This window comes from Pseudorasbora parva, chromosome 16, assembly GCF_024679245.1.
Source record: "Pseudorasbora parva isolate DD20220531a chromosome 16, ASM2467924v1, whole genome shotgun sequence".
Classification (NCBI taxonomy): domain Eukaryota; kingdom Metazoa; phylum Chordata; class Actinopteri; order Cypriniformes; family Gobionidae; genus Pseudorasbora; species Pseudorasbora parva.
In genome coordinates, this window is record NC_090187.1 from 31,364,492 (window position 1) to 31,387,286 (window position 22,795).

Sequence of the window (22,795 nt, forward strand, 5' to 3'; positions counted from 1 at the left end):
AGTCTGGGCTCAAGTGCGTGACCCTCTGCCCCTTCAGACACACACACCGTCTGAGCAAGACTGTCAAGTCACAGAGGTCACGGGAACTCCCACAGAGCCAGACTGCCAGGTCACAAAGGCCACGGGACCCCCTGCAGCACATTGTGACAACACAGCCTCAGCCCTAAAGCCAAGTTCAAGTTCGCTACTTTGCACATTTCAGCTATCCAAAGACTCTGATGCCTTCTGCCCCCAGGTCATGAATGACCTACAGCTGAATGACATTGTCACAACGAACAGTATCCCTGCACTGTGGGCAGACAACTCAACAAACAGTCTACCACTGTGCAATACAATCAGTAAAAACACAACACACGGCGACATGTGGGCACCCCCGAACCCCACATCCAGCCCCATTGTTGCAGTGCTAACCCACAGCAAGCGATCGACACCGGCTACAATGCCGGCCTTGCAGCTGCTATCGCTAACTCTGCAAATTTCCAACAACGATATTGCGGATATGCAAACCTCTGACACTGCAATAAAGACAATTCTTGACCACCTCTCAGACCCCTCCAACCACCCTATCACTGACTCTGAGCTCATTGATGACTCTAGCCACAAGCATCTACATAACTCCAGACACATGATGCGTATTATGGACAACATTCTCTGGTGTGCACCCGATGGCAACACAGCGCCACAGCTTGTAGTGCCACGGTCGCAAAGGGGGGTGATGCTAATGTACGCCCACAACACACCATGTGCTGGACACCACGGCACCAGAGCCATGTATGACACACTGAAACAGGTGGCATATGGGCCTGGGATGCATCAAGATGCAGCAGAGTATGTTAGAGAAGGGCTAGTTCGCTGCCAGTTCCAACCAGCAAACCCGAACCACAGAGCCCCACTGCAACACAGAGGGACCACGTTCCCATGGTCAAACCTACAAATCGACCGGGTAGAACCCCTGCCCAGGTCCACAAAAGGCAAAAAGTACTTTCTCACAGTGGTGTGCCAGTTTACCAAGTGGGTGGAGTGTCAACCAGCAGCCAACGACACCGCCCAGACCACGGCATACCATCTGATGAATCACATCTTTTTCCTATCAAGATTGCCACTGAGAATCAACTCAGACAGAGGCATCCACTTCACTACTGAGGCCATGCAACAGATCTGGAAATGCCTAAGAAACGCGGCCGTGATCATGCTCCTGTGCCTCCAGACAATCAGAGGCCAGCCACCACCAGACATCATCACACCGGGTCCGACCTCGGGCATCGCACTGAGAGAGCAACCTGGACTGCTGATCACCAACTGCAAATGAATCCTCAAAAGAAAGACGTACTCTCCTGAACTTCACATCAGCAGCGCAAGCTCCTCCAGCCCTGCACACAAACGCAGAAGGGGGGAGGAGCCCAAGCCCTCTGCCCAACCTTATACCAGCTTCAAGAACCTTCTCCTCCAACACCAGGTAGCCACCTTGTAGGCAATACTGCCAAGCCCCACACTATGTCATGCATGTGATTTGAGAAAGAAGGCCTTTAACGAACACAAGGCCGCCTCTGAAGGGATTCTCAAAACCCCAATGACTTTGAACTTTGAAACAGAGAAACCAAAGTGGATCACCAGAAGGCACCCAGCCTGGCCACAATGCGAGGCACCCTCTGGAAAAGTTCCTAGTCAGCATAGGACATAAAAGTGTCAAGATGCACAGTCCATCTTCCTAGGCAGGAGACCTAAATGACTGACTGGCCATTGCGAGGAACATGGTTCCACCCAGGGCTGCAGAAAGCCCACAGCACACCTGCACCACACAAACAGACTTCTGGATGACAGGTGACGCACCGTCAGGGCACCTGCTGCCTCGACACCTGCTGCACAAGCACAGAGACCTGAACTGGGCTACTGTCTGCCTTATCTGCCGTGGAACGACCATAACTTCGGGAGACACAAACAACTGGAGCCTAACATGGCTATGGTGTGTCTGATCTTCCTGAATCTTTGATATCGCTCGTTGTTGTCCATAGGAGGGACAACAACTAGCGAAAGGGGGGATTATGTAGCGACTCAGGCGAATCAAACACACAATCGCCAGTTACATTTAACAAATATGTTTTGAAAGTTGTGCTCACTAGCATACCTTCCCCCCCAACACAACAGAGGGAGATTCTTCAGTCACCCTGGAAACCATCTGATAAGATCTTTTTATGGCCGGAAAGAATGTGGCCACAGAGCTTTTGACACAGAGACACAGAGCTTTTGCCTCAAATTATAGACAAACCATCTATAAATGAACATGCACCCCAGGACATTATATGTAAACACATAATTGTTTTGTAAAATGTTTCTTCTGTATGGTATTTTGCATCTTTTTGTCTGTGTCTTAACAAAGTACTAGTTCAGATAACCTCATATATGTCATGTCTCCTATCAAATTAATGCTCACTTCACGACTTACACTTCCAGGTATATCACTTATTCAGAAAATGCAGTGTGTGTTTGTTGCATTAATTATAGTATGAAGACTCAGAGACCCACTGAGTCGAACCTTCAAACAAAGAGCAATAAAGTCTGCTGAGGAATTTCCCGCCGGGAAATCCCAACACTCTCATTGGTTAAGTCTAACCCTGGAGGGTGGGACTACGGCCAGACCATAAAAGGAGGACCTCGGATGCCCTCCTTCTCTCTTACACTCCTCTCTCTCTCTTCTCTCTCTGGCTGAACCAACACGTCATCGGGGCTGGCACTTAAGCCATGCCACCAATGCAGGCCCTCCAAGCAGGCCTCATCTCTTCCAAAAATCTTCTCTTCTACAATCCGATCTTCAAGAACACGAAGCATCGCTAAAGCAAACAGCCGCTTCCCTCCCAACCTCGGAAAGGACCGCCGAACACGCAGAGACACGCAGAGACACATACGCACACAAGCGAGAAGCCAAAACGAAACCAAAAAGAATGCAAGTATTCTATTTCTTACTGCTGTAAAGAGGGTGTGTTATTTTCCCGTTGGGATAAATTAACTCTGTGAAGGTCGTATTTGGTTGAACTGAAGGAAAGCTGTTTCTTACCCTCCCCCACTCTCTTTGTCTCTCTCTCTCCCTCTCTCTTTGTCTCTCTCTCTCTCTTTTATCTCTCTCTAACTTCAGTCTATTCATTATTCTCTTTTATGTATTCTTTCGTTAATATCTATACTTCTACTCTCTTGATGCATATTTAGTATGTACTTTCTGTGTGAATTGTAGTGTTATTTTTAGTCTGTGTTTATTAAACCTTCAAAAGACATTTAATGAGTTGAATCTGTTATTCTGCCACATACACAAAGTCAATGAAACTTGCGATCTAAACGTTACCTAACTGCTTATGCTACTATGTTAGTAAAGTAAACTGTATGACCATTTGAAATATTGAACTTATCCTGATCAGTAAAGTTAATGTTTCTTATGCGCTCGCAAAGCAGTAATCCCTTTATTGAGAATTGATTTGAAAAGTCTATAACTAATTTGCAGGACAAACTTAGTAGGATAATTTCAAGCAATTCCGTAAAGGGTTACTTGTATTTAATTAAAAAATTTTCCCTATCGGAAAATTTTAATACGTAATGAACAACTGGCAAATCATATTCATAAATTCATGAATATTGAATATTAAATCCCTTTTGAGTTAAGTATTCCCCGAGACATTAAACTCATGAGTCGTTGTTGTTACAGTATTGTATGATCTCATGAATGAATGTAATCACAGTTATAATACATCACATGACATGCAAGCAATTTCAGATGTAACAAGGAATCTGCAATGCTAATGCAAACTAATTTAGATATAATATAAGATATAATGCATTATAACCAAGCGAACCTCCCTCAGTTTCTGTTGACGCCAATACAGAAGTAACTAAAACTGCAATTCATCGACTGGCCACTAGGGACAAGCTCCAGCAGGGAGCAGAATCTCATTGTGCCCCATGTTAAAATTCCCATCTTTAAAGCAGAAAAAACATGTTTACAGCCTGGTACAAATTGTGGTGTTGGTCTGTATGGCTAATTTTGCTAATTTACAACTGTTAGAGGGTGAATTTTTTTATAACTCATTCCTTTACATTATATAAAGCCTTAAAGTTCTGCATAATTAAGGGCGTGGTTGACAGGTGGATAGCCATTTATCTGCTGTCTGTTAGTCATTGCGTCACATAAGCTCCGCCCACATCCCGCCTCTGTCCATTTTCTGTAATTTGGGAGTGACACGCCTATGATTATAACGTATATTATGAATAACCTTATAATGCATTATACATAAAGGCTTTAAGTAAATATTTAAATAATAATAATTATAAAAAGGATGTTAGATATGCTGTAAAAATATATAAATGGCTTAAAGGTATAGTTCACCCAAAAATGAAAATTCGGTCACTCACCCTCTTGTGGTTTAAATCTGTATGATTTTCTTTCTTCTGTGAAACACAAAAGAAGACATACTAAAACTCAATGGGGTCCAAACAAGATTTTTGGGTAAACTACTCCTTTAATAGGGAAGAGAGAAAAAAACTGTATTTAAACTACCAAAAATAATATAACATCTAGTTCATAAATAAAGCCTAGTAAAATACGTTGAAATGGCCTAGACATATTATAATGTTAATCAAACTTATATAAGTTATGGCAGTTTTTATTTTGGATTCCTGCCAAATAATTTTCTGACACCACTAATGCTTCAAAATGCTTTGAATACACTTGTATACAGTATTTTTAAAAATGCTTCAGAGAGCAGACCTCTCCTGGTATATGATATACACCTCGTAAACGTAAATCTCAAAACTAATGGACTGAGGAAATGTAAATGGCTTACTGACAAGGCACCCAATGTAACTTTCAATCACTAATATTGCAGAGGGCATTTCAGTGCCGTCATCCTAAATTGCTTTGTGGAAACTGTTGCAAGCAGCTTGCTGAGAGTCCAATACAGTGCAGACTTGGAGGAGCTCTTCAGGGCACCTGTTTGAGTCCAGACAGACTACATCTGTTTATCGATTATATATCAAGACATGCACCTGCACAGAGATTTGAACTGACATTTCTTTGGGATCCTGATAATTCTGCTTGGGAGAATTTGGGATGTGTGATTAAAGTTTCCTGCAAAGCTCAGCATCTTGGCTGTTCTTGTCTTGACCGATTATTGTCATTTTAATGCATTTTGCTCTTCAGCATTTTGACTGGTAGGAGGTGAGATAAATCCGTTCAGGTGCTAGTTCACAGTTAATGGGTTTCGTATCTAGTTTTCACTCTTTGTCTGTGAATCAGAGGTGCTGTAGTCATTTAAAATACAAAGAAAAGCTGTTTATTTTTACACCAAACCTGGTAATTGATGTTCCAATTAACAGGTATAACATAAATCAGTCAGAATACTCTAGGGTAAATAAATGTTATTATTTCTGATTATTTATTTGAAGCAGTAAGAATGTTCAAGAAATTTCAGGTGGAAAAAGATGCTCTGAGATGCCACACTTGATTCCTTGTACAAATATATATTATATATATATATATATATATATATATATATATATATATATATATATATATATATATATATATATATATATATATATATATATTTGTACAAGGAATGAAGTGTATATATATATTTTTATCTTATATATAAATATCTTATATATTTATATTTATTTTATCTTATATATAAGTGTATATATATAAGTGTATTATATTTAAGAACTTTTTAAAGAACTTTTGAAAACAGGCTCATTTTCCAACTCCCCTAAAGTTAAACAGTTGAGTTGTACTGTTTTCGAATCCATTCAGGCGATTTCTGGATCTGGCGGTAACACTTTTAGCATAGCTTAGCATAGATCATTGAATCTGATTAGACCGTTTGCATCTTGCTCAAAAATTACCAAAGAGTTTTGATATTATTTTCTTATGACTCTTCTGTAGTTACATTGTGTACTAAGATCGACAGAAAATAAAAAGTATGCAGTTTTTCTGCATATTAATCGAGGAAATTTGCTGGCGTTCCATGGGTGCAGAGGTGCAATGATATTTCACAGCGCCTGAAAATAGGCGTACTTCCATCAACATGACCAATGTGACAACCTCCTTGCACAGGGAGCGTTCTGGGGACTCAAAAGTTCCCGGATTATTATGCATGAATAAGTATACATTGAGGAAAATAAAAATAAGTATTTGAACACCCTGCTATTTTGCAAGCTCTCCCACTTGGAAATCATAGAGGGGTCTGAAATTGTCATCGTAGGTGCATGTCCACTGAGACATAATCTAAAAAAAAAAAATCCAAAAATCACAATATGATTTTTTTAAACTATTTATTTGTGTGATACAGCTGCAAATAAGTATTTGAACACCTGTCTATCAGCTAGAATTCTGACCCTCAAAGACCTGTTAGTCTGCCTTTCAAATGTCCACCTCCACTCCATTTATTATCCTAAATTAGATGCACCTGTCTGAGGTTGTTAGCTGCATAAAGACACCTGTCCACCCCATACAATCAGTAAGAATCCAACTACTAACATGGCCAAGACCAAAGAGCTGTCCAAAGACACTAGAGACAAAATTGCACACCTCCAATACGCTGGAAAGGGCTATGGGGAAATTGCCAAGCAGCTTGGTGAAAAAAGATCCACTGTTGGAGCAATCATTAGAAAATTGAAGAAGTTAAACATGACTGTCAATCTCCCTCAGACTGGGGCTCCATGCAAGATCTCACCTCGTGGGGTCTCAATGATCCTAAAAAAGGTGAGAAATCAGCCCAGAACTACAAGGGAGGAGCTGGTCAATGACCTGAAAAGAGCTGGGACCACAATTTCCAAGGGTACTGTTGATAATACACTAAGACGTCATGGTTTGAAATCATGCATGGCACGGAAGGTTCCCCTGCTTAAACCAGCACATGTCAAGGCCCGTCTTAAGTTTGCCAGTGACCATTTGAATGATCCAGAGGAGTCATGGGAGAAAGTCATGTGGTCAGATGAGACCAAAATAGTGGTCATAATTTTGGTCATAAACATAAAACTTTTTGGTCATAATTCCACTAAACGCGTTTGGAGGAAGAAGAATGATGAGTACAGTCCCAAGAACACCATACCTACTGTGAAGCATGGGGGTGGTAGCATCATGCTTTGGGGGGTTGGGGGGTGACCAGGGGCATGTATTGCGAGATTTTGGGGAACAACCTCCTTCCCTCAAAGATTGGTTGAGGCTGGGTCTTCCAACATGACTATGACCCGAAGCACACAGCCAGGATAACCAAGCAGTGGCTCTGTAAGAAGCATATCAAGGTTCTAATGTGGCCTAGCCAGTCTCCAGACCTAAACCCAATAGAGAATCTTTAGCCCTATTCGCATGAGACTAGTATTATCTCTGTGATTTAGAAATTACTCCCCCACATCTGAGTTTTGCGTGGCGTATTCACAAGGGATAAGCAAAGCCTGTGATTTTACTTGAATTTACTGACTTATCTCCCAGTCCCAGATATGATGTCAAGACTTGTAAATGTTTTTTTTAGTTAGGCTATAGATATAGCTGTATGAAATCATAAACAGTCATATGTATCGATATCGTTTTGATAGTTTTATAGTAATACAATGTATTTAGTTCAGTTAGAGAACAGACGCTACAATTAAAAACTGAACTGAACAAAGACAGCAGGAATCCGATTTAATTTATCACGAGTGAGAAGCTCATATACGGCGGAATATTCAGTTTCAAAGCTAAATGTAAAAGCACGCATTTAAGCGACCTTGTCATTGTACTGTTTTGTTGTTATGTTTTTCATTAAGAATAGTATCGATATTAATATTAAACACACCATTCAAGCAATTTCTCCCAAATTGGTACTCATTCTAAAGTGAAAGTATATCTTGTGCAGGAATTCATAATGGTGCACATTATGAATGCAGCCTCCAATCTTCGTGAAAGATAAAGGTAGAAATGCGCACATGTAACAAAAACCTTGCAAAAACTATATACGATCCGCCTAATCCTGGCCAAATCACAGAGATGCCGATTCGCACAGGACCAGTATTATCACAGGACCTCGGTGTTCTGCGAAATATGGTAATTTGCGGGGGAATTTTTACTTTACAAATTACAGACATGGCCGATTCGCACAGAATTGGAGACAATTTAGGAGGGAGCTCAAACTCCATGTTTCTCAGCGACAGGCCAGAAACCTGACTGATCTAAAGAAGATCTGTGTGGAGGAGTGGGCCAAAATCCCTCCTGCATTGTGTGCAAACCTGGTGGAAAACTACAGGAAACGTTTGACCTCTGTAATTGCAAACAAAGGCTACTTTACCAAATATTAACACTGATTTTCTCAGGTGATCAAATATTTATTTGCAGCTGTATAATACAAATAAATAGTTTTTAAAAAATCATACATTGTGGTTTCTGGATTTTTTTTTTTTTTTTACAATTGTCTCTCACAGTGGACATGCACCTACGATGACAATTTCAGACCCCTCCATGATCTCTAAGTGGGAGAACTTGCAAAATAGCAGGGGGTTTAAATACTTATTTTCCTCACTGTAGTTACTAGCCATATCAGCCTAAAAAAAACGCAATCGGTCTTAGAACACAATGTAACTACAGAAGAGTAGTTTTAAATAAGAAAAATATCGAAACTCTTTGGTCATTTTTGAGCGAGATGCTAACGGTCTTATCAGATTCAATGATGCTAAGCTATGCTAAAAGTATCCAGAGATCGACTGAATGGATTCGAAAACTGTAAAACTCAACTGTTAAACTCTAGGGGAGTTGGAAAATAAGCATATTTTCAACAAAAAAAAGAAGAAAAAGTAGTGTGTCCCTTTAAATCACATTTTACTGTAAATTGCGCTGTTCACTGGACAAGTCGTAAAGCTTGCTGAGCATGCAACAGAAACTAATCTTAGCAATGGTTCAACTGATGGACAGTTTGGGTAACAGAAAACCTCCTTACACTGCATCTGGCTGCTATTTCACCCCACTGTCACTAACTCAGACATATTAATGACACATCTTTTCTGATAGGGCCCAGCGGGCTGGAGTTGTGCCAGACAGTTTCTCTGAAGCATTCCTTAGGGATATGCTGTAATGCAATATTATGGAGAGTGAGAAGCAGGGGAAGCCACCGCTGAGAGCTGTACTAACACTCACTAACAGGTAAAAAGGCTTTTAAATGAAGCCCAGAATACACAATGAATGATCATGTGACCAAATTATTGCTTGGCTGAAAGTCAGCTTAACATAAATTGTGTTTTCAGAAAGTATTTAGCTTTCATTATTTCCCCCTCTTAAGTCAAATTACAACCTATTTAAATTGATATTTTATTAAGTAAGGCTTTATAATGTCCTGTCTACTCTCTAAAAGTTAATACTGTGTGGAATAGCCAACTATAATATTACCCTTTTTATTTATTTAGAATTACATTACAAGTATGTAGAAAAAATTAAACAAGAAATATTACAATTAATAACCATTTTTATTATCGGGCCGACCAGTTCTTACAATGGTACCATTTGTATTTCCACTTGAGCCTGTCACGTCCTGGCACGATTACAAACCACTCTTGGCAAGGAACCCTTGGCACGGTTGGCTAATACTGCATTGGTGTCGACGCTTGGTAGTGGGTGTGTCTGAAGCTGGTGCTGATGCGACCATCATAGTGACAACAGCCAATCATATTACATTTCTGGTGCTGCATGAATGCAATTGGCGTCTGAGCAAGGGTATTTGTATAGGTGATCTGATTGGCTGACTCCCGTGTTGGCGGTGTGAAAAGCATGTGTTGCCGAACTGACTTGTGGGTTGCGTTCACGTGGCAACCTCCCCAGTTTCTGTTGAAGCCAATACAGAAGTAACTTAAACTGCAATTCATCGACTGGCCACTAGGGACAGGCTCCAGCAGGGAGCAGAATCTCATTGTGCCCCATGTTAAAATTCCCAACTTTACAGCAGAAAAAACATGTTTACAGCCTGGTACAAATTGTGGGGGGGTTCATTTTTTTTTATAACTCATTCGTTTACATTATATAAAGCCTTAAAGTTCTGCATAATTAAGGGCATGGTTACTTTGATTGACAGGTGGATAGCCATTTATCTAGCCTGAATCCCAGCCGAACTTAGCTTCGCCCACAACATTTTTAGGTCGGGCAGTTCGGTCTGGCCTCGATCCATAGAGGAGTAATTATCCCCGAACAGAAACTGTTCGGACCAATGAAATCATCAAGGCGGGCTTTAGACGATGACGGACAGATGATAAATAGTAATAGCCTGACAAGCCAGACCCACATCAAGATGTTTGGTCTAGAAACTCACCATTGTCAGGGCTCAATCCGAGGGGTGGGATAAACGGTTGTCTTTCAAACTCCCTCTGCTCGCGATAGGATAGCGCTACACCAACCAGAGCAATGAAGGTTAAACAGAGCTCGCTGACAGATTAAACATTCACCGTATCCGGTCGGCTAAACTCTGAACACATCTTCCCTTTTTAAGAATGGCTTCAGTGCCGTTCTTTGTTCTTTTCTCAGAGAAAAGCTTAACTCCAAGTCTTCCAGAGTCGCGGTCAAAGCTGATTCGAAAGACTGCCGCCGTTCCCCAGTTTCTGTTTACTAGAAGCACGCAAATGCAACTCAGCCTTCGTCATTATGGCCCCGCCCACCGACTCTATACACGACGTGATTGGCCCGTCCAGATTGTGAGGAATACAGCTCAGAAGGGTATTGAGAGTTCCTAGACGACACTTGCGGGCAAATTAAATTTGCTGCCGCTAGGGTGCGTCTAGATTTCTAGGCTAAAACAGTAACGTAATCATCACGTCATCGGCTTGGGTTATATTTGTTCGAATCCTAAACGGAGAGCTTGTTTCTATGCATTCACCTTCACTATTTCTCTCAGAAATGATGATCATGTTGGGTAAGTACTCTGCGTATCATTAAATTATTATTATTATTTTTTACAACACCGGCAAAGATGGTTTATTCCAGCGTGCGTGCAGACAGGGTTGCCAAGTTTTTACAACAAAACCTGCCAACTACTAGCCCTAAACAATAGCTTCTCGGGGGGTCTCCGGGGGAAAAATGGTGTTTGGGGGGTAAAGTGTTATTTTGGCAAGGTTGCCTGCTATAATTCACACTCATGGGTCTATATATCGCATAATAGTCGCTTCAACCTGTGGACATAGAAAACAACCTGCGGAAAAAATGCGGACTTGGCAACACAGTGCAGTTGAGCTCTGTTGACATTTGACAATTAGCATAATGCTCCGTTGCTCTGATTGGTTGTAGGTCTATCCAATTGATGTCTTTCCTGGTTCGGTTGAAACACGCCTCATAATCACTGCCCAATGGAGCAGTTTCAGACTCACATTCTGACTAGAATTGAGTATGACCACGTCAAGCTACCATTTATCCGCTGTCTGTTAGTCATCATGTCACCTAAGCCCTGTCCCGCCTCTTTGCCCATTTTCTGTTATCCGGGCATGACACGGGATGACGTGCTGCCAAGATGGCAACGGCCAGCTCGTCTCTACTTTTCACTTCAGAATGGCTCATCGGAATCCTATTGGTGACGTCACGGACACTACGTCCATATATTTTTTGTCTATGGTTGCGTTGCATCTCTGTCATTGCTTGCCCTCAGTCAAGCATTGATGCCCCGTGTGAATGCAGCGTAACCATTGTCGGAACTCAGGATTGGCAACCATTGCATTCCAAAGGGGCTCCGTTATCAACCCCACAGTGGAAAATGAAACCATATCTGTTGTGGCTGGTGCGGATTGGCATAGAATGGAACTGTTATGCAATTACAACTGTTTGGCCCAATGGTGGAAAAGCGGCTTAAAATTATTTTCTGAACATTAACAATTCACCTCATGTACTCAATTCTTATGTTTTTCAATCCACCTGGGCTCAATTTCATAATAAATGCTGGCTTTTTTGAAATCTCATTTCTAAAACAGCAGATCATATCACCCCTGCTGCCATGAAGACCAAAGAGCTGTCTATGGAACTTTGAGATAAGGTTAGAAAAAAAAAAGAAATTAAAGGAAAAAAAAAACTTGAGACGGTTATAAAAGCACCAGCAGAGCTTCAAACTTTCCAAGAATCCCTATGAAGTTCTTTGTAACAAAATGGAGTTGAGATTGGACTGCTTCAAAAAAAGAAAAGAAAAAAGCATCAGGACAAGGTGCTGTGCAAGTGACCCAGAGGCCGCATAATATACTAAGAGATCTCTTTGGCTGAAATGGGGGGAACTGTCCAGACTTCAGTGATTTCTTTGCACTTCACAGAAAAGCTTACTTTTGAAAAAGGCAGACAACTGATGTTTGCTAGGCACCACAAGAGAGAACCTGAAATATTTTTAAAGAATTACCTTCTTTTTTGGGGGGTCTGGCAAGACCTATTTAGCCTCCAAACACTCAAATCAAACGAAGCCCAACATGCAGGAATTCCTGATAAATCTTATTCAAAATAGATGCTGCGTTACATTTTTTGCAAATGAAAGCAAGGATGTATTTTAATAATCTGAAGAACCTTCCTCCTGTATAATGAACTTTTATTTTTAAGATTGTACGCTGTGTGAAGCATGACATTTTTATTGTATGATTGTTGCCATCAAGGGCATTACAGATAAGGCCAATTACAGACAAATCTTTGAGGAGAAAAAGTGTCAATCTGCCAATGTTGTGTTGATGAGATAAAAACAGAAAAATGAACCAAAGGACAACGAATACATAAAAAGGAGGTTTGTCTGGAATGGCCGAACCAGAGCACAGACTTGAATCCTAATGAATAGCTTATCCTCAGTATGTCCAAAGCCCAGATGGACTATTTACACATTTTGCACTGTTTTCGAGAGAAAAAAAAAATCTAGATTCTGTAGAAAGGATTTCAAACATGGTACGGGTATAAAATGTCAGAAGCTTTCTTGACAGAAGCCTAAAAGCAAACTAAAAAAAACATTCTTGATTGCAATTAATTAAAAAATAATCTTTCACGGATAATACATTTTATGAATTTGACTAAATTTGGAGGAGCTTAAACAGGAACAAAATGTTGAACACTGTAGACTTTTTGACTTGTGTGCAACTGACATGTGATGTTCAAATGTATATTTGGCACCAAAACATTACAAACTATGTCACAGCTGAAGTCTGTGACGTTCACAAATGAGGGACAAAGGTCATCTGGCTCCAAACACTACCAGCCATGTGAAATCAGAGACCACCAGGATCTAAAGTAGGGGAAAGGGCAAATCACAAGTTTGCTTGCCATGTCATAACCAAAGCCAATTTTAGGAATGTATCCACCACTGACACCATCGGAAAAGCCAAAAGGCCTGCCTACACAGTGTTTATTAGAAGGATGATGATGATGATGACATGTATAAGCCTATCAAGTTTTCGATAATTATTTATTTACTTTACAACATTATGGAAACAGAGTTTTAGGAAAAAAAGAAACAGTTACTAAAAAAATGTTGAGATGTAACCTAGGGTCGCAACTTAACTTTAATGTTCACTAAAATCTATACTGAAAGAAATTTAGAGTAAGGTGCAGACCCCTTGTGTAGTGTGAAAGGGACTTTACATTTGCCAAAAATAGAACTTTTGTTTTTAGTTATTTATTAAATTTTGTTATTAAAAATCAGTGTTAGAAAAGTTACTTTGGAAATGTAATCGGTTACAGATTACAAGGTACCCTAATTAAAATTTAATGAGTAATGTAACTATTTAAATTACTTTATTAAAGTAATGTAACTGATAACATTTATACCAGGCAGGTTTAACCTCTAAAAACACAGAGATAGTTATATTTAAAAACAAAATTCTAGATCATTATACTGTAGTAAAACATTTTTTTTAATAAAATAAAAAGTAAAACATAATATCTTTTTTTTCTTACAGATAAAAAAAAAGCTGCATACTTTTTTTTTTCTTTTTTTTTTTTTACCAAAATTTGTCTAGGGGAAATTTTATTATTCAACATATCCTAACTTTTTACAGAAAATATTCAAACACTTTTCCCTTTGTATCGTTAACATTTTCATAAGTAACTGTTATTTAATTACACTTTTTTTTCTCAATAACTCTAAATGAATACAATTACATTTATTTTGTAATTAAATTAATTCCGTTACATTTAACTAGATACTCCCCAAAAAGTAAGGCAAATGTAACGTAACGCAATACTTTCCATAAAATGTAACAATTAGCCTAGTTACTTTTTAAAGGAGTAACACAGTGTTGTAACACAATACTTTTTTTTTTTTTTTTGATTGACCCCCAAAGACAATTACATTTGATTTCTATATAAAACGATTTAAGGATTTACCCTCAAATGTGGGCTGTCACTGATTTTTGAGGATGCGAACTCGATGAGATCTGCCCTGAGGTCCACCAGAAACTTCACCCCGCCCTGAACCTTGCTGATGTGCGTGAGCAGTTGTCGGTACCGAGGTGTTAAACTGTACCGTAACCTGTCCTCCACCTGGAGGATCGTGGCCACATCCCGCCCACGAGCGTCCAGCAACTTGGCAGCCAGATCCGATGCCCATCTGTGATCTACCCCAAAATCATGAGACAGCTTCTCGAGAAACTCCAGTCGTTGCTCTTTCTCTAAACTCTTGTAGAAGTGCATAAACTCCAGACTGTTGGATTCAGGTGGAGGTGGAGATTTCTCTCTCATCTCATAGGTGGGCAATGGGGCCACTGTCTTTTTCAGGATCTCCTCCATGCAATTTTGCTCTGCGATAGAAGTGCATGGATACATGTTTATGTACTCCCACACTCTGAGTCCCTGGACCGTTTTTAATACAGCTCTGTGTCGATAAGACTTTAGCAAAGAGCGCGCGGCTATAGATAAGTGGAAAGGTGTCATTGCGCGCTTGATAAACACGCACCAAAATAAACCTTGTATGATATGTGAAATGCACATCTACTTCCGGGATCTCTTAAAGGAACCGCGCACAGTTGTACGTCAAATGCATGACAGTAACACCGTACAACTTATGATGATGATGATGCTGATCCTACAAACCACAAACTCACACATTTGAACTAAGCTTACAAGCTTACAGTTGTAGAAGCTTACAGTAGTAACCAGGGGATGAAATTGGGATTTTGAAGGGTAGGAAATCATAACCTATTTCCCAAGCTTGTTCCCAATTAGAGTATTTTAATATAAGTGCATATATATATATATATAGATAGATAGATAGATAGATAGATAGATAGATATATAGATGTGTGTGTGTGTGTGTGTGTGTGTGTGTGTGTGTGTGTGTGTGTGTGTGTGTGTGTGTGTGTGTGTGTGTGTGTGTGTGTGTGTGTAAAGCATCATCATCAACAACAACAAAAAGTAAATTAATAAATCAAATATTATCTATATAAGTCTTTATTCAAAGTTCAAAATTATGCACTTTAATGCACATTTAATTAGATACTGCCTTGTTTGCCTATTTAAACTGAACATTTCAGAAAACTTGGTCAAACAAAAAGACACCTGCAGTGTCTAAGTCATATTTTAAGATATGTATAATTATATTATAATAACTTATTATATTAAATATTATTTTTAATAGTTATTGTCCTGTGTTGGTAGAATCAATGTTTTCTGTGACAGGAGAATAACCGCGGTGTGGTAGCCAATCAGATAACGTAGAAACAGTTCTCTGGCAAAATCAACCAATGGCGTGAACTTGAGGCGGGAATACCTTTCTGTCTGACCAATGGCAGACTTCTTTGGGGACACCTGTTTGAAAGTTTTTTTCTTTCTTTTTTTAATTCCGTTTGTTGTCACTAGTGGCGCAAACGCGTACGCAGATTTTATACTGAAGTCCGAGACATTTCCAACCCACGTGTGATTTTATTACCCATTTTAAATTATTATTCGTTGAACCACCAGGTAAGTTTACACTCACATTTTAAACATAGCATAAAACGGATTAAAAAATACTCAAGACACCAAAACCTCAAATCAATGGACCGTCTGTTTGATTAGGAACCACGCGGATTCACAATAACCACTGCACAATGTACATATTTTCTGTTATTATTTTAAAGCTTATCGAATTGATTCACATGTAAGAGCAAATATCCCTGTTTTAATCCAAGTTCCATTAGAGCATTTAATTGTTTGTTAAGTTTGTGCACCTATTAAGACAATGTAAAATTGTTGAATTGCTTAGCATCAACTTTAAGGAATGGCAGAAGACTTCACATCCGTGAACACCATGGAAAAGGAGTTGAAAGATAATCCATGCTCGAGTGAAGATGCATTTGCGTGAGTACAGCTGTTCCTGGAATTATAACGCACGACTAGGCCCTTTATACATCACCAACAAATGCTGCACGGCATGTCCAATCACGTCACATCCTCACACACTTGTCCAAATGTTCTGTAGTTAAGAGAAGCTCTTCTTGACTTCTGACATCCTGTAATTGTGCTCTTGCTGGCACACTGCACTCAAATCTACACATCAACTCTAACGCATCTATGAATTCTAAGTGTACAAGTAGGCTAAATATTTGTTGTTCAACTGAGAATAAGCACGAATTAATGGCAACACAAACAACAGCTGCACACTATTAGACACAGCGCTGCACTTTGCAGCAGGAAACGCCTTTCGTCTTACTGTGAAAGATGGAGACAAATTGAGCCTCCCAAACAAATGATGTGCATCAGAAATCGTAAATCTAACCAAGTGTGAACTGAGTGCCAGAGAGCTTGCGTTCATTATTCAGAGAGTTGTACTCCATCTTCTTTATGAATAAATTATTTTACTTTGATATCTAATGCATTATATGGGCACGCGAAAGCCGGGGACATCCATCCGTCTCTGGCATTTGTAATTAATCTGATGAAAGACTTGGACACCTGTAAGTGTTGCTGACAGCAGCCTGTTGTGACGAGGCCTTCTGGCAGACTGTCAAACACTCCAGTGAAGGGAGAAGTTTATTTTTAAAGCGATTATATGGATTCAGATCCCTTGAGCACTAATGGCCTTTTTATGCCCCCCCCCCCCATCTCATCTCATCTCATCTTATCTTTTTTCATATGTGTTTGTCTTTTGTCTCATATTCTTCTCATCATTCATCCTTGTTCCTCCGCAGAGTAAACCCAAAGAAAAAGAAATCAAAGGCCAAAGGAAAGGCAAAGTCTCAGCATGAAGGGAAGGAGAAAACGCACAGGAAGGTAGTTCTTCAATGTCACCATTAATTTTCTTTCGTCATGCCCCTGGGATTGTCTCTTCAAGTCCAGCTTAATTAAGAGACCCTGTTAGCTTTGCTGTAAAGGAAAATTTATGCAGTCATATCATTCTGAGTTTTCAGCCTGTTTGTAGGTTACAGAGACCCAAATATAACAAGAACAGACTGCTACACAGAGCATAACCTAAAAGCATTTAGTCAGCGAGCAATCAAGTCTGTGAGCGGCACGACAGATTCATAGGTTACAAAAAAACCCAAGATATAACAAGAGTAGACTGTTACGCAGAGCAAAGCAAACAATGCAATTTCCCCTTTTCAGGGCGGTTGCACCAGTCCACTCATTATCTCTGAACAATAGTAATAGTATTTTGCCATTATTCAAGTCTATTCTCCAATGCAACCTACTTCCAGCTATGCAGATATTTTCGTAGTGGAATACGATTCTCCTTGACAGCTTCAGGCGCCAGTTTGGCCTCAAGTGATCTAGATGGCTTTCCCTAATAGCAGGTTGTAAGCCATTGATTAGACTGGGCTTCCCTTTGGTGCGTTAAAACCCACAAATAGCCTTTCTTTCCCTTTGCACCTTTACATTAGCATAACAAGGCTGCTTGAGTGTCTTCATCTCTTTGATATTTCCATGTGTTGCCTCTTCTTTATTTATTTCCTGCCACCTTAAAGCCCCACTTGGCTACTTTTGCTCTCGGGGTCCCCCTACAGTTTGGAAAAAATTATGTCCTCAACTACTGTCGTAAGCTGTCATCCTACAACAGGGGATGCCATCGCGCGTGCATTTGTTGACATGACAACCCTGATAGCCCTGAACTAGTCTCGTCTCATAACCCGCGGACCCCGTATGTCTATTTAATGGTCGCGGGTGCGCGGCGTGTTGTAAAAATATATACAGTGGTGCGGTGCGGGCCAAATAACTTCAAGCGTCCCGCGGGTCGGTGCGGTCGGTGCAGCACTAACAGTTCCCCTGAAAACTGCAAGAGGAGTTCTTCTGGCGTCGCGTGTGAAATGTCTTCATCCCAGGTAACGTTACAGTCAGTGGCAGATGCTTCAGCATGTCATATGAATATAATTTCATGGGTTTTGTTTTTTTTAAACGCCAAATAATCACGATGCTCACGTTTACAAGCCAGCGTCATTATAGTAGTCTATTGGTTACCATTTTACAGAATCTATATGATACTTCAGTAAGTTCAATGTTTGAGTGGTAGCTCACCGTAACAAGCAGGACAGCATCGGTCGGGCACGCCTCCTTCAGCTCACGCCAACGAGCAAACCCTGGTCACATTTTGATCCTCGTCCTGCCTTTAATCCCATCATTTTTTCATTTCCTCTTATTGCTTTCCTCCAACAAAACCTTTTCTTTCTTATTTGTCTCTGCTGCTTCGGACATGACTATATTATCCGACGAACAAAGTTGGGCTCGCACGTCCGAATGTAAGGAAGTGTGTGTGTTGGTGGAAGTGACGTATATGCCGTAAAGCAGTTGAATTTTGTAGTTCTTTTCTTTTTCTCGGGTTACTACCCGAAACCCGCAGTTTAAAAGTACGATTAAAAACGATACAGACCCCATCAGGCAATGGCAGACGTGTCATTCAACCTATTGTAAGTAGATTTATCATCTCAAGAGTCTTAAAAAATATATTATGAAGGTTGAAAAGTTACCTAGTGCTGCTTTAATAAAGGGTTTTACTGGTACTTGCACAGTGGAATGAGATAGAATTGTAAAAGAATGTCCTTGTCAAGTCAGAAAGTAGGTCGCTTGCAACTTATTTTTGATTTGTATTATTCCATGTGTAATTTTTTCTGCTAAGGAGAATTGAATTGATCAAAAAAATGTACAGTGTTACTATATGTTAACTTTATAAATCCAAAAAGTCCCTGTTTCCACGAAATTATTAGGCAAAGCAATTATTTTCAATATTGATAATGAGGACTGTTTCTTGAGAACCTAATAAACATACTAGAATGATTTGATCATGCTGAAAATTAAGCTTTACTGTCATACAAATATATTATAAAATAAAATAAAAGATAATCAATTATAAAACATTATTACAATTCTAATTTATTACGGTTTTTACAGTTGTCTTGCAGCCTTGGTGAGCATCAGGGGGCTTATTTAAAAATAAAAATGTGTATTTAAATAAATTAATAATGTGATGATTAAATATTTGTTCATTACATTGTTTTATATCCATATTTACATTAAACCCTGCTGTTTAAAGGCACACTATGTAAGATGTTTGGATTAAAATATCCAAAAACCACTTGAACAGTGTTATATATCTTGTTGACTGTAATTACGGTGGTTATGAGAGTATTCAGACCCCCTTACATTTTTTACTCTTTGTTATATTACAGCCATTTGCTTAAATCATTTAAGGTATTTTTTCTCTCATTAATGTACACACAGCCCCCCACATTGACTTAAATTGATATATTGCTAATATTGATGCTCAATTGGGTTTAAGTCAGGGCTCTGGCTGGGCCATTCAAGAACAGTCACTGAGTTGTTGTGAAGCCACTCCTTCGTTATTACCTGTGTGCTTAGGGTCAATGGCCCTCATTTATCAAAAGTGCGTACACCAAATTTACAGCGTACACCTTGCGTACACCCAAACCCACGGTGACTTTGAGATTTATCAATATGGACGTTGGCGTACGGCACGCTCCAATCCTACGCCAGCTCAGGAGGTGGTGTACGCACGTTTGAGAAAAACAATTCCTAACACCACAAAACGCACTGAACAAAGATCTGCTATATTATGACCCACTGTAAAAAACAAAAACAACATAGTAATTATAAACTTCTGTGTTTATTTTGTGCAACGTATTCAATGTTTAATTTGTGTGACTATAAGCTATCAAAGCATTTGAGGCATTCCTCCAGTTGTGAGTCTGTACGGCAGCTGCGCACGGACTGGGACTGAATAATTCAGACTGACAAAATAATAAAAATTACATTCTTCTTCTTTTAAATATTAATAAAATAATAACGACATTCTTCTTCTAAATAACAACAAGCGTCATTAATAATAAAAATCATACAAATATAATAAAAAAGAATCTTACAAATTGTCATGCAATTATTAATGTGAATGAATGGTACTCCACATCACATCATCATATCGTACACCCCAATACATGTGCCGTGATACGAAATTAAATGCTAATTGTTTCAAAACGTGCTGTAAAATAATACACTGTGAGGTAGGCATAATTTATCATCCAAACAGCTTTAAACTGCTGGAATGCGCTTCTCAACCTCCACACTATTAACAGTAGGCTACTCGTAATTTGGGTCCATATTCGTTTGTTTTTTTGGGTGCCTTTAATCCCACTCTTTAAACTCCCAAATAAAACAATTTCGCTTTTTTCCACTTCCCTGGTGGCTGGTGATCGGCTCGATGGGCGCTTCTCAATCATCTCACTAGTTCAGTAGTCAGGGCAATGATCAGGGAGTCATCCCATTGACTTATGTCATAATCAGTGCCCTGACTAGTGGACTAGTAAGATGATTGAGAAGCGCCCGATCTCCACGTCGGTGAAGTTTTGCTTCTTTGCCGTCTTCCGTGTATCCATGGCGTAAAATGAGGGCGTGGGGGAGGCGGAGACTTGAATATATAGGGGCGTGTTATTCTAATGACGATCGTTTTCAGCCGCGGCATTTATCAAGGGCAGGTATTGCATACACCTGAATTGCAGAGGTGCGCACAGCTTCATAAATCAGGTGGTAGAGGAGTGTAAGCATAATCTTACGCCAATATATACACCCGTTTCTACGCAAGATTGATAAATGAGGGCCATTGTCTTGTTGGAAGGTCAACCTTCGGCCAAGTGTGAGGTCTTGAACACTCTGGAGAAGGTTTTTGTTCAGGATATCCCTGTACTTGGCTAGGGATGCACCGATACCATTTTTTCAGAACCGATCCAATCCAATATTAAATCGGTCGATACCGATACTAAACCGATCTGATACCAATGCAGTTTTGTTTAAAAATTCTATGTAGAATTTCTAAACCTTAGTATGTTGAATTGAAAAATCATTCTTTTTTTGAGGTTAAACCCAACCAACTAAATACAGACTTCATTATAAAAATATAAAAATAAATAAAAAAAAATCTATGACAAAAATAGTCTACTACTATAGATGGTGAATAAATTATATCAGTGAATAATTCAGCAGCAAAAGTTACAAAATCATGAGTGCTCAATAATTGTATAAAATCTAAACATTTAGTGGGGGAAAAATAAAGGAAACCACAAAAGTGAATACGTGTAGCTGTAAATCTGGTAAAATGTTACACAAAATATATTCATGAAAAACAAGTAAATATGTTTATAGAAATAGGGCCTATATACTAAGAAATTGCATTTATTGTAAATGTATAGTGCATCTTTTTAATGAAGAAAAAAAATAAAAAATAAAATGAGGCAGCAACATATTATAGATAGGGCAGAACAAGAAAGGCTATTAATAAGGCTTTCATAGTGCAAAAGTATTATAATATAGAGCTGCACATATGCGCATTCCATGCCCAGGATGATGCACTTAAAGCAACACAGAGTCACATGCTCACAGCGCGCTGCACTCCGTGCCTCCGTCCACATTGAGAAGTTCAAAACAAGATATAGACGCGTAATGTATCTATGCAGTATTCTTATAAGCCGTTTATTTTAACAGTTTAACATTTCAGTTACTGTGTGTGAAGAACAATATAATCTCTAGTCCAGTGTTGTGATCTAACAGACACCCGGTAGAAAGTAACACAATTTACAGCAATAAACGGCAGCAAGATAAAGTAATTTTTTGAGAAACTAGAGCGTTATCTACAGATCATGCATAATAACAAACAATAAATAATCTTGGAGAGAGTTTCATCGTGTTGACTGTCGTAACTGAACGCGACACACAGTTTAAAGCTGGATGGAGAGTGACTGACAGCCACAGCAGAGGAAAGCATGCATTGACGTGAACTTGAATTTAATGACTTAAATATGAATCTGTACTCACATTAAACTATGGAATGGCTTCAGAATACTTATAATATAGTGCACGAATCGTTGATGCTGCTTTATAACGTTTTTGTGCCTTTTGTGGGGCACTGAGGCTTAACAGTAACAGAATATTATGCGCACAGTAGCGAATTGTGTTCGGTCCCATGATCTGTCCGATACCCGATCCGGCAAATCATGGCGGATCGGAGCCGATACTGATCAGAAGTATCAGAAGTATCGGTTCGGTGCATCCCTATACTTGGCCGCATTCATCTTTCCTTCGATTGCAACCAGTCGTCCTGTCCCTGCAGCTGAAAAACACCCCCACATAACTGTGAGTTGTAAGGTCTTATATAGACAAGTGTGTGGCTTTCCTAATCAAGTCCAATCAGTATAATCTAACACAGCTGGACTCAAATGAAGGTGCAGAACCATCTAAAGGATAATCAGACGAAATGGACAGCACCTGAGTTAAATATACGAGTGTCACAGCAAAGGGTCTGAATACTTAGGACCATGCGATATTTCAGTTTTTCTTTTTTAATAAATCTGCAAAACTGTAAACAATTGTGTTTTTCTGTCA

General features: G+C 39.5%; 2 protein-coding genes across 2 annotated transcripts in view; one reads left to right on the plus strand and one right to left on the minus strand.

Moving 5' to 3' along the window:
* The window catches only part of mlycd (malonyl-CoA decarboxylase), a 33,406-nt gene extending 18,455 nt beyond the window's left edge, over nt 1–14,951 (minus strand). The window contains exon 1 of the mRNA XM_067420254.1: nt 14,327–14,951. Coding sequence (XP_067276355.1) covers nt 14,327–14,929 — 603 coding nt within the window. The 5' untranslated portion in view covers nt 14,930–14,951. The remainder of the gene's footprint in view (nt 1–14,326) is intronic.
* Nucleotides 14,952–15,787: 836 nt separating this feature from the next.
* The window catches only part of zgc:173742 (DNA topoisomerase I, mitochondrial), a 50,935-nt gene continuing 43,927 nt past the window's right edge, over nt 15,788–22,795 (plus strand). Inside the window, exons 1-3 of the mRNA XM_067420255.1 lie at nt 15,788–15,898; nt 16,182–16,276; nt 17,107–17,188. Of these exons, the coding sequence (XP_067276356.1) occupies nt 16,197–16,276; nt 17,107–17,188 (162 nt within the window). The 5' untranslated portion in view covers nt 15,788–15,898; nt 16,182–16,196. The remainder of the gene's footprint in view (nt 15,899–16,181; nt 16,277–17,106; nt 17,189–22,795) is intronic.